Source organism: Salvia miltiorrhiza, chromosome 5 (genome assembly GCF_028751815.1).
Source record: "Salvia miltiorrhiza cultivar Shanhuang (shh) chromosome 5, IMPLAD_Smil_shh, whole genome shotgun sequence".
Classification (NCBI taxonomy): domain Eukaryota; kingdom Viridiplantae; phylum Streptophyta; class Magnoliopsida; order Lamiales; family Lamiaceae; genus Salvia; species Salvia miltiorrhiza.
Window position 1 is genome coordinate 40,750,317 of NC_080391.1, and position 12,215 is coordinate 40,762,531.

General features: G+C 42.9%; 2 protein-coding genes across 2 annotated transcripts; both read left to right on the plus strand.

The window, feature by feature from the left end:
• Nucleotides 1-4,810: 4,810 nt before the first annotated feature.
• On the plus strand, nt 4,811-5,690 carry LOC131025932 (uncharacterized). The gene is made up of 2 exons (XM_057955711.1): nt 4,811-5,315; nt 5,428-5,690. The coding sequence occupies exons 1-2, from the start codon at nt 4,811-4,813 to the stop codon at nt 5,688-5,690; spliced, it is 768 nt and encodes a 255-aa protein (XP_057811694.1).
• A 2,972-nt stretch (nt 5,691-8,662) lies between these two features.
• On the plus strand, nt 8,663-10,639 carry LOC131025933 (uncharacterized). The gene is made up of 5 exons (XM_057955712.1): nt 8,663-8,998; nt 9,058-9,408; nt 9,559-9,701; nt 9,805-10,090; nt 10,322-10,639. The coding sequence occupies exons 1-5, from the start codon at nt 8,663-8,665 to the stop codon at nt 10,637-10,639; spliced, it is 1,434 nt and encodes a 477-aa protein (XP_057811695.1).
• The last annotated feature ends 1,576 nt before the right edge of the window (nt 10,640-12,215 follow it).

Consider the following 12,215-nt stretch of genomic DNA (forward strand, 5'->3'; position numbering starts at 1 on the left):
TCTTTATAAATTCAATACATTATTATCACATTCTTACGAAAAACATAATGTTCACAATAACCAATCCATATATAAACTAGGCATGTGAATAAATTTTCATATAATATTTGAATCCCCTACTTTATGAAGAATGTGTATTAAAATATTCTCATAAAATTTAAGGATATTTTTATTTAAAATTTACCAACCTCCTTAAATTTTTTTATCTGAATACCTCTTAATTTCGATGTCCATTGTCCATCGCACGAATGGGCATATACTAGTGAATATTATATTATAGTTTTGCCAAAAAAATTATAGTATATTGCATTTTTTATAAATGATTATAAATGAAGTGCATGGCGGAGGGGACTAGGCTACTTATATTTATTTAATCATGCAGTTGGAGCCACAACAAATGTTTTGACTAAATTTACGTCATCTCATACGTTGCGAACCTACTTTGTAGAGTTGTAAATACATCTTGGTTTTAATCTGTTTTTCAATAGTGCTATGCTTGATAAAAGAATAATAAATAGGGAAAATTGCACCTAAATACACAAAGTTTGTCGAAAATTCATATTTGATGCGAACTTAGAAAGTTACATTTTAATACATGAATTTAATAAGTTGATCAATTTTGACGAAATTTTTATCTCCCCCAATTTAATATCCAACGTGGATCCTACGTGTGTACCCGCACATGCCATTCCGTTCGCTGGACTAAAGAAAGAACGGCGTCGCTTTTTCATGCGCAAAACTACGTCGTTTCATAGGTGATTGTATTTAATCCCAACCTAATTCAAAATCATCCTCCCCCAAATAGAAATTATGAACCCTACTTCCATCCCCAATGACTCTAAACAGCGGTGGTTAGCCCAGCTAGCTGCAGCGGCCGCCAGACTTCGGAGCCAGGTGGTGCCTTTCATCGACTGGAGACGACGTGGAGGCGAGTTCGCCAGAGACTGAAAGGGACGGGGAGAACTGGGGGTTGGTGATGGCAGTGGCTCACCGCTGTTAACGACAGCCTTGTCTTTTTCGGTCGAGGCCGGGGTGGTCGCTTGATGGGTTCTGAGATTGGGGATTTAGGGTTTAAGCGATGATAGAGGGAGAGGAGGCGATGCGAGCGTCGTCGTGGTGGCTGGGGAGACACGGGTGGTTTGTTAGACGGATTCTTCGCCGTTTGAAGGCGGAGGAGGCGGCGTCGGCTTGTGATAGGTGAGAGAGAGAGGGAATCGGGCAGAGTTTTAGAATGGGGATGACAAAGTCTAAACGGCGTCGTTTTGTTTAAATTAAACCCTATTTTAATTCAGTTGTTACACGTCAGCCAAACGGTGTCGTATAAGTCATAAGGCACGTAAATGCCGGTCACCGGAGATGAAATTTCGTCAAAAATTGAATAACTTATTAAATTCATGTATTAAAATGTAACTTTCTAAGTTTGCGTCAAATATGAATTTTTGGCAAACTTTGTGTATTTAGGCGCAATTTTTCCTAATAAATATGTGTAATATCCGCTTCAAAAAAAAATGTGTAATATCAGTATAATTAATTAAAATTTTGAAACTCTTAAAGTTTGGGTGTTTTTGACATCCATTTATCACTCATGCTCGATTATTCATAACACGTTCGAAATTAAATATATGTAATTAAAGAATACAATTGTAGATTTCATTAATTTATGGTTGGACCCAAGTATCTTCATCAGTATACATAAATTTGTTCTCCTAAAAAAAAGTATACGTAAATTTATAAAGAATTAATTGCTTGTAAATTCAAATGATTTCGAAATTTTCGCGACTTTTTCATAACCTTTTAATTAGATGTAATAATCTATAGACTATAATTTTTTTTCTTAATATTCCTAAAATTAGAAAATTCCCCCAATTTTAAACTGACATGGACACCAGAATGTTCAGCGTGGCAATGAAGGCCGACTAGAGGAACAACGTCGTTTGTTTTAACATATATGGCGTCGTTTTGATTTCCAAAAATCCAGGAAATTGGAGGAGAAGGCGGAGAAGACAGGGTTGGGGCGGCGGTGCTCGACCTTGACCTTAGATCTGTGGCGCAGCGGCAAAAAGCCACCCAAGTCGCCGCTCCACGCGGCGTGGCCTCCCTCCTTGCCGTCGTCATGCCTTAGGCCCCAAATTGCAGCCTCCCTCCTTCTTACCTCTGCAAATCAGATAGCCACCGCCTCTCTCCCTCAAATCAGACACCACCGATCGTCCCCAGTCGCAGCAATAGCCACAACCTTTCTCATTCTTTTGATTTGGGCGCCGCTCCATGCGGCGTGGTCTCCTCCTCGCCGCCGTCGTGCCCTAGGCACCAAATCGTGGCCTCCCTCCTTCTTCCCTTTGCAAATCAGATAGCCACCACATCTCTTCTTCTTTTGATTTGGGCGACAGTGTTAGAGATTTGGGTTGAGGAGGCACCAGGGGGTTGGGGAAGGTGGTGGGTGGACGAGGAGAAGTGTTTGGGGGTGTTTGGGTGCCGAGGGTTTGGGAGGTGGTGGGTGGAGGAAGCGCCGAGGGTTTGGAAGGTTGGTGGTCGGGGGGTTTGGGGCGTGGCCGGGGGCGGGGGCAGGGGCGGAGGGGGGGGTTGGGGAAGGGGGTAGATTTTTTAAATTTTTTTGTAAATTAATTCATTAACGATTATTAAAAAATAAAAAAATGACATGTCATAGCTTATTGCCATGTGATGAGGAGGAAAATATGTGTAAGGGGAACCTGACAACGTCGAGTTAGTCAGTGCTGGAACATGAGGCATAAGAAAGAACTCATATAATGTTGGCGGGAAAGAACATGAAGGATAAAAGCACCAAGGTCGTTCGAGGAAGATTTAGGCACTACACGTGCCAGGGCTGAAGAAAAGAAAGAGTAAGCAATGCTGGGGACTAAGCAGAGCTGGCACAGTCAATGGGTAACTTGAGCAGAGCTGGTGTGGGCAAGAGAGGGATTTCAGAGCTGGAAGACAGATGCAGCGCTGCTCAAGTTACCAGCTGCATCTGTCTTCCAGCTCTGAAATCCCTCTCTTGCCCACACCATTCTGCGCCGTCCGGGACCTTTGTTCCCAGAGGATATGTAGGGTGCTGAGGATGTTGGGGATACCTCTAGTCAGACTAAACCTGTCACTGAAAGAAAAGGGTCCAGCGGTGGAGGATCCAGCTCATTTGCAAGAGAGGGTTTCAGCTATGCAACGATGCCTCCAAGAGTTGGAGGAAGTGCTTGAGGAGAAAGAACAAGAGAAAAGCAAGGTTGTCTCATAAAAAAGGGGGCGATACGAGGGTTCTACCCATTCCAGGACTGCGAGTCACCAAGATCGGCGTGACCACCTCTAGGAGAAAAACAAGCATGCCAGCAGAACTAGTGAAAGTAGGCACAAACATGCTAGTCAACACTGCACTAGGGAGGGCAGAGGCGAGAGCCGCTGCAAACAGTACTATCTTGAAACTACTGCTAGGACAGGGTCAAGTCCATTCTCGGATTATATCTTGGCAGATCCGTTGCCTCGCCATTATAAACCTATTAACATGGAATATGAAGGATCTGATGACCCGGAGGTACACATGGCCAGGTTTGAAACTATGATCACGTTGCATCAGTACACAAAAGGGATCAAGTGTAGAATCTTCTCTACCACGCTAACCGGAATGGCCCAACAGTGGTTCAGAGCTTTGGAGCCTGACTCTATCCACTCCTTTGAACAATTACATGATGCCTTCACATGCCAATTCACGAGTTCTAAACATGCTTCAAAGACTGCTATGTCATTAATGGATTTAAAACAGGAGCCACTGAGACTTTGAAAGAGTTTGCTGCCCGATTTACCAAAGCATCTTTGGAAGTGCCCAAAGCTGAATCTCATATTAAAGGTTATGCTTTCGTACGAGGGCTAAGACCCGATGCTTTCTTTAACAATCTGCAGGTAAAACAACCAAGGGACTTTGATGATATCTTAGCTCGGCTCCCGGGGTATATACAACTGGAAGAAGCCAGGGCTGCCAGAAAAACAGAGTACAATGGCAATGAACCTAAGAAGGTGGAGAACATAGCTGAAGCATCAGACGCTCGCCCTCAGGTGAGAGCACCATACGGGGGATTACCACCCCGAGTGCTGCCAGGGGAAGCGCAGCCTGCGTATCAGCCCCCTCGTAATGAACAGATCTACAGGGGAGTAAATAACGTTAATCAACTCACTGATCAGACTCCACTGAATAAACCCCAGGAGGAGATTTTTTACTTAATTAAAAATGAATCGTGGTTTAGAGCTCCACGGGACTTTGCGGCCAGGGCTCCCAAGCTAGGATCAAATGGGCTGTTGTGTGAGTACCATAATCATTACGGATACCCTACAGAATATTGTGGGCGTCTACGTAATCAGTTAGAGATATTGGTGAGACAGGGAAAGCTTGATCGATTTGTGAAACAAACACCACCCCTGTACTTGCAGGATAACAATTATAACCCCAGGGCTGAAAGGGAACAAGGAAATCAAGGGAATAATCGCCGGGCTGCTCCGCCCCGTGAGGAAAAAAGATAGGTGCATCTGATCATTGGCGAAGAGAATGGCCCCATATCCAATAGGGCACGAAAACAACACATCCGCTTCTACATAGCTGGGATATTGCCTGGTCAAGTCATGAGTGTCCGCAGCGCCGCAACAAGAGAGTCGAGCATCTCATTTGGGCCTGGGGATCATGCCGGGTTGGTACACCCACATGATGACGCCTTGGTTTTCTCCGCGGACATAGCAAACTGCACGATGTACCGTATATTTCTTCGATTTGGGCAGCGCTGTAAATATAATTTATAAGGACTGTTTGACAGCGATGGCTCTGGACGCTACCTTGAAACCGCGGGGTAATCCACTCTTTAGTTTTACTGGAGAATCTATTTTGCCGCTGGGTTCTTTAGAGCTACCCATGACATGGGGAAAGGAAAGGGCCTCGTGGACTCGCATCCTTAAATTCTTGTTAGTGGACTTCCCGAAACCAAGTTACAATATCATCATCGGGCGGCCAGCGCTGAACGCCTTCCAAGCCGTGATCTCCATGTACCACCTAAAGATTAAATTCCCGCTTGAAAATGGTAGAGTCAGGGAATCAAATCACATCAAAGAGTGCTTCGTCAAGAGTTTAACGACACAGGTCGAAAATAAGAGAACACAAAGCTTCCAGGGTGGGCCAGCGAAAAAAGTTGCTAGAAGGGAGCGCAGTTCTGGGAACACGGCGGAACGAGCTGAGATAGAAGAAATTGGGAGATCTCCGGATAAGCAACCTTTGATCTCAACGGACGATCGGTGTATGTTGGTAGAGTTGTTCCTGGGAAAGACAGGTTTTACCACACGCGTGGGCACCGAGATGCCTCCAGCCTTGGAGAAAGAGATGATAGAATGCTTTACGACGCAACGTTGATGTGTTTGCTTTTACTACAACTGATTTAAAAGAGATTGATCGCACACTAGCGGAGCACCGCCTAAATATTGATTCAACAAAGAAGCCGGTTATTCAAAAAACACGGCATTTTGGGCCAGAGAAGGATGCAGCAATCAGGGAACGGGTCAAGGCTTTGCTACAAGCAGGGCATATCGTAGAGGTACAATACCCGGTGTGGTTGTCCAACGCTGTAATGGTTGAGAAGAAGAAGAAGAAATGGAGGATGTGTGTGGACTACAGGGACTTAAATGCTGCCTGCCCAAATGACTGCTAACCCTAACCCCGTATCGATCAGCTAGTTAATTCCATGGTTGGGTGCGAATTATTGTCCATGATGGACGCTTTTCAGGGTTATCATCAAATCAGCATGCATCCTGAGGACATAGCAAAGACAACATTCGCGGTGTGCTGTGGAGTTTTTGGGTTTGCATGAATGCCCTTTGGGCTTAAGAATGCTGGAGCTACGTACCAGCGCATGATGGATACTATTTTTCAGAATCAAATTGAGCGCATCATATCGGTATATGTTGATGATATGATGGTGCAGAGCAGGGCTGCCATTTCTCATCCTTCAGACTTGGAGGAAGTGTTCAGGGTCATCTGACAGAACAGATTAATGCTGAACCCGAAGAAGTGCACCTTCGGTAGTCAAGACTGGAAAATTTATGGGTTATCGAGTCACCCCACAGGGCATTGAGGTAAATAAGGACAAGGTACAGGCTATTGATTTACTTAAGAGTCCAGTTTTGCAAGGCGAGTTTGATGGTGATTAGGATTGGATTGAAGTCTATAAATAGGGTCTTGTTATTCATTGTAATAATCATTCCTTTTGCCCTAATCTTTAGTTTCCGCAAGGCAACCGAGACTTAGGCGTTTTTCAAGCTTTCTTAGTTTCTTCAAGTTTTCGAGTTATTAGTCCTAGTTTACTTTCAAGTTAGTTTATTTTAGTTTTTGTTTCGAAGGTGTAATCAAGTGACAGATTTCATCCTCGTGACGTTTACGGTATTTCGTATTTATTTCAATCTATTTTGTTTTGTTATGTTTATATTTTACGTTTTTGCTTTATTTTCAATCATGCAATTTAAATTATGCAATTTAATTATGTTTATGCTTTCCTTTAAATTCTGCACTTTAGTTTTATGCCTAGTTTAGAAGTTTTAATTTACAAGTATTTAAATTCTTAAGTTTAAGTTTACTTTAAAGCATTTAATTCTTGTCTAGGGTTTAATAGTTTCTTGCCTAGTTAAATTTACAAGTTCAAGTTTGCTTTTCACGTTTAAGTTTTAAGTTTAAGTTTACCCTTTTTCAATCAAGCCTTTACTGCTTTCTTGCGATATAATTAAAAGCCCTTTAAGATCTTCCTTGAGAGACGACTTGGGTTAGCTTACACGTTACAATAGATCTCGTCCTATTGCGAGTCAATCTAGCGTAGTGTTTAGGTTGAGTCAGCTATCGTAAACATGACGCCACTCAGGAACATCAAAGAAGTACAAACATTGAATGAGAGACTTACGGCACTAAGATGATTCATTTCTCGATTGGCAGATCAGAGTTTACCTTTTTTCAAAATTCTGAGGAAGGGCACGAATTTCGAATAGACTCCAAATTGTCAGCACGCTTTTGAGCAGTTAAAATAATATCTAGCGGCACTGCCAGTGCTGACAAAGCTAAGAGCGGGGAAAACCTTACACTTATACATAGCGGTGGGAACATAATCTTTAGGATCAGTGTTCATTAGGGAAGAACGGGAGCAACAAATGTGATAACACTCATGTTTCCATGGTTTTTAATGTTCTTTTGATGTTAGTCTTATAGGAAATTGATTGTTGGATGATTGTTTTGTGTTTAAATTGTTTTATCTTGTGAAACATGTTTCTTACTCGAACTTTGAAGGAAATTGCAGGTTTATTGAGTTCTAATTTGGAAAAATGTTCTGAAATAGAAGTTGTAGATCGTCTCGATACGAAATTTTTAGCGTAAACGGATTGCAAATCGGAGTTCGGACAAGAAAGTTATGGCTGAAACAAAAACGTCGCACGCAGTAGTCAAAACTCGGCGGTCAACGACTTTGACCTGCCGAAAATGGGCATTTTGAAGAAGAAATTCGGCGACCAAAACGGCGGGCGTCGTTCCGACCGCCGAAATCTCTGTTTCAGTTTTGCACTGCGAGTTTTAAATTCGGCGGGCACCGAATTTGGTGATTTTTCAGCACAAAAACGGCGGTCAACTCGGCGACCACCGAATTGGGCGGGTTTGTGAGTTTTTCCGATTTTTAGAGTTCTTCTGGGTTCCAAACACTGTATTTTACCCTGACACTTTAAATTAGGTCCTCTTTTGACCTATCTAGGGTTCCACACATTACATTCTAGCATTATAGCTTTACTTTTACATTTATTTTTCAGTTTTCAAGGCTTGGATCAAGATTGAGGATTCAAGCTGCTACAATCGTTCTTATTCAGTTTTTATTTATTTCAGTTCTTACAATTGCTTTCTTATTTATTATGTTTATGTTTTCTTTTGCGATGTCTGGCTAGTTCTTTTATCTGAACCTAGGGTTTGTACAAAGTTAATTTAATATGTGTGTTTAATTTGTTGATATCAATTTACCCTCCAACTTGTGATTCATGATTCCTGGTGCCTGTTTTCTTGTGAATTACCTGATCAATAATTTACATGTCTAGATGTTCAGTTTGAGTCTTGAATGCGATAATTGTTCAACCGATTCAGGAATGCATGATATAGTGTTAGTCTTGAGTCTTGAATGTGACAGGTGAAGCTATAGGAAGCTATTCTTTGTGCGCTATTTGGAGTTAATTTATTCCTTGGAGTCTTGAATGTGAAAAGGGGTAAATTAATCTACGTTCATAGGTGTTCGTTAGAGAAGCTTGTGAATAATATAGTGATCTTTCATCAAGGTTGGATTAAATTGGTAATTGAATTAATAGATTGAATGCATGTGTTTGAGTAACGATAGTACATCCGTAGGGTCAGAGTTCTTTTTATTATTTGAGTTTTTATCCTGTTTTATTTTGTTTTGTTTGGATTTTAGTTTTATTCTTCGTTCTTTTAAGAGTTTGCCTGAATACTACTAGAGTTTACTTGGGATTACTTAGAGTGATTCGTTATAATAGTCCCTGTGGATACGATACTCGACTTGCTATTTCTGTGCTACGATTACACTGTTTAGTTGCAGTTTTTGTTGCTATAAAAATAGTGATCAAAATGCCAATATATTTCGTTAGTAAAATGCTACAAGGGGCAGAGCTGAACTACTCTGAGCTTGAGAGGGCAGCGCTGATTGTGTTGGTAACGGCCCGGAGGCTAAGACCATACTTTCTGGCACATAAAGTCATTGTACGCACCTCACTACCATTCAAGCAGACTTTAGGGCGACCGGATCTGTCGGGGAGGATGGTAAAATGGGCAATCAAGCTGAGTGAATACGATGTGGATTTCGAGCTACGGACCGCAATCAAAGCGCAAGCGCTGGCAGACTTTTTACAAGAAACTACCAGGGCTGAAAAACAGAAACCCTGGAGGGCATTCGTGGATGGTTCTGTCACGAAGAAAGGATGCGGGTGGGTATCCATATTCAGTCTCCTACAAATGACGATTTAAAATTTGTAATTAAACATGAGCAGCGTTTGTCTAACAATGAGGGTGAGTATGAAGCTGTCGTCAAGGCTTTGTTAAAATTATCGAATTTAGGAGTTGAATCCGTGCATTTGAAGTCTGATTCGCAATTGGTGGTGCAGCAATTGCTGGGCGAATATGATATCAGGGACAACCGAATGGTCGCATACCATCTCAGAGCTGGGGAGTTGATGTCCAAATTCCAGAACTGTCTTATTGAACAAATACCACGCGACCAAAATAGCAGGGCTAACTTATTAGCGCGGATGGCCAGTGCAGTTGAACATAGCTGGACCAATTCAGTAACTTTTCTCTTTGAGCCTAGCATAGAAAACAAGCAGGGTATTTTCAGCGTGGAAGTACAGGAAGATTGGCGTACACCCATAATTCACTTCTTGAGGACAGGGGAATGATTAGACTCGGTTATCTCCCAATGCTGCCTTTATGCCCGATATTGTATCATCAATGATCAACTGTACAAGAGGTCCTTTACTCATCCACTGTTGAAGTGCCTACCTCCAGAGGAGGAGCATGTTGCTCTCAGGGAAGTTCACCAGGTCTATTGCAGAAATCATGCAGGATATAAAGATTTGATGAGGAAAATTATCAGGGTTGGATTTTACTGGCCTACAATGGCAGAGGATGCCAAGCTGTTTGTTAAGAGATGCGAGATTTGTCAGAAATATGCTCCGTGCATCAATATCCTAGGGGAAACTATGGGCACTATGTACGCCACTTGCCCCTTTGACAAGTAGGGGAATTGACATTGCAGGAAAACTCCCTACAACTCCGGGTGGAAGATGTTTCTTGATAGTGGCTGTAGATTACTTTTCCAAATGGGTGGAGGCTGAGGCAGTGACGAAGATAGATGAATGTACTATTGAGAGGTTCTTATGGCGTAATATTTGCTGCCGATATGGGTCACCAAGAGTACTCGTCTCGGATAATGGGATGCAATTCACGGGGCAGCGCATAGCAGATTTTTGTCACAAAATAGACATTATACAGCACTTCGTCTCTGTGCCCACCCACAAGCTAATGGTCAAGTAGAATCTCACTAATCGTACTATATGTGAAGGGCTAAAGAAACGGTTGGAAAAGAGTAAGAACAAATAGGCGGAAGAGCTGGATGGGGACCTTTGGGCTCATCGTACCAGTCCCAAAACAGCTACGGGTGAAGCACCGTTTACGCTGGTATATGGTTCCAACGCTGTGATACCAGCCGAGGTACGCTTGGCATCACATAGGGTCTTGCATTATGACCCCATACAGAATGACGAGCTTTGGCGCTTAGACCTGGATTTCATAGAGCTGAGCAGGGATGCAGTTGTTCTCAGGGCTGCAAAGTATAAAAGCATCATCAAAGCTGGGTTTGATAAGAAAGTGACAGTCAGGAAGTTTAACAAGGGAGACCTGGTACTAAAGCGGGTAGATGCACTGCATCCGGCAAAGATATTTGATCCCACTTGGGAGGGTCCTTTTGTGGTAACAGAGGTGCAAGGTGGGGGAGCGTATCATCTATCTGATAGCGAAGGGAGGCCTCTCACCCGGCCTTGGAACATCAATACTCTAAAGAAATTCTATGCTTGAAGAGCTTATAGTATGAACGTATTTTTGTAGACCAAATACTCTTTTTCCCCACGGGGGTTTTAATGAGGTTTCGGACCAAGTTTCTTCAATAAACTGAGATTCTTGGTTTTAGGGTAATTACCCGTGTCTTACAGCATTTCTCATTTATACTATGATATTTGTCTCTAACCAACCAAGAATTCTAGGGCTGAATACAATCGTGCTTGACTTCTAAAGTACGCGCACGACACTTGGGAGGGGGAAGTAGGGGTGTATACCCCGTATACGTCTGTTACATCGCGATACATATCCTATTTTTTAGGGATAAAAAATTCGAACTTTTAGAATGTCACCTAAGTTCAAGCTCCCAAAGCTGGCTTAGTGTGGGCAGCTGCCTACACCAGATCCCAATGCTGGTAGTAGCGAGAGCACATAGGACCTAGATGTTGCCTAAGTGCGGGCTCCCAGAGCTGCCTTAGCGCGGGCATTAAGTGGAATAAACTTTTTAGAATGTCACCTAAGTTTGAGCTCCCAGAGCTGGCTTAGTATGGACAGCTGCCTACACCGGATCCCAATGCTGGTAGTAGCGCGAGCACATAGGACCTAAAAGTTGCCTTAGCGTGACATCAAGCAAGAAGTTATTTCAAAAGTTGCCTAAGTGCGAGCTCCCAGAGCTGCCTTAACGCGGACATCAAGTAGGTAGATATTCCAAAAGTTGCCTAAGTGTGAGCTCCCAAAGCTGCCTTAGCGCGGACATCAAGTAGGAAGATATTCCAAAAGTTGCCAAAGTGCGAGCTCCCAGAGCTGCCTTAGTGCGGACATCAAGTAGGAAATTATTTCAAAAGTTGCCTAAGTGCGAGTTTCCAGAGCTTGCCTTAGTGCAGACATCAAATGGAAAGTTATTATAAAAGTTGTCTAAGTGTGAGCTCCTATAGCTGCCCTAACGCGGACATCCAGGGGGTAGATACTTCAAAGGTTGCCCAAACCAAGGCTCCGCGAGCTGATTTAATGCAAACATTCAAGAAGGATCAGAATTACGGGGGCCGCCTAGGCACGAGCTCCCAGAGCTGTCTTAGCACGGGCGCCTAGAAAGTCAAAATGCTAAAACAACATACAGGGTTAAAATTTTCAAAAATGATCTAATTTGAATACTCGTCTAAAAATGAGAAAGCAACATAGAATAAAGGGAGAAATGAAATTATCATCAGTAACTAGTTCATGAAATAACCAATTCAAAAGATAAACATTTCACACAGGGTAATAAGTTTCATACATTTACAAAATCAAAAGGGATACCCAAAATAGGGTAATCCGGAAAGGAGATACATATGTCCTATCTAAGAACAAGGGGCTTCAAGCTGAGTAGAAGTCGGAGCGTGCGTAGGGGCAGGGCCGGACGTGCCAGAGCCGGGAGCAGAAGGAGAGGGGCCCTCATTGAAGATGGGCAAGGACCTGGAAGCATCAACATCAGGGAAGGGGTCCGGATCTTTAGATAAGTCCCCGGCCAGAGAGCGTGTGAAGTTGGCCTCATCCTTATAGAGCTTGGCCAACTCCACCAGGACATCTTCTCGGGAAGAAAAGGAGTTGGCTGGATCAG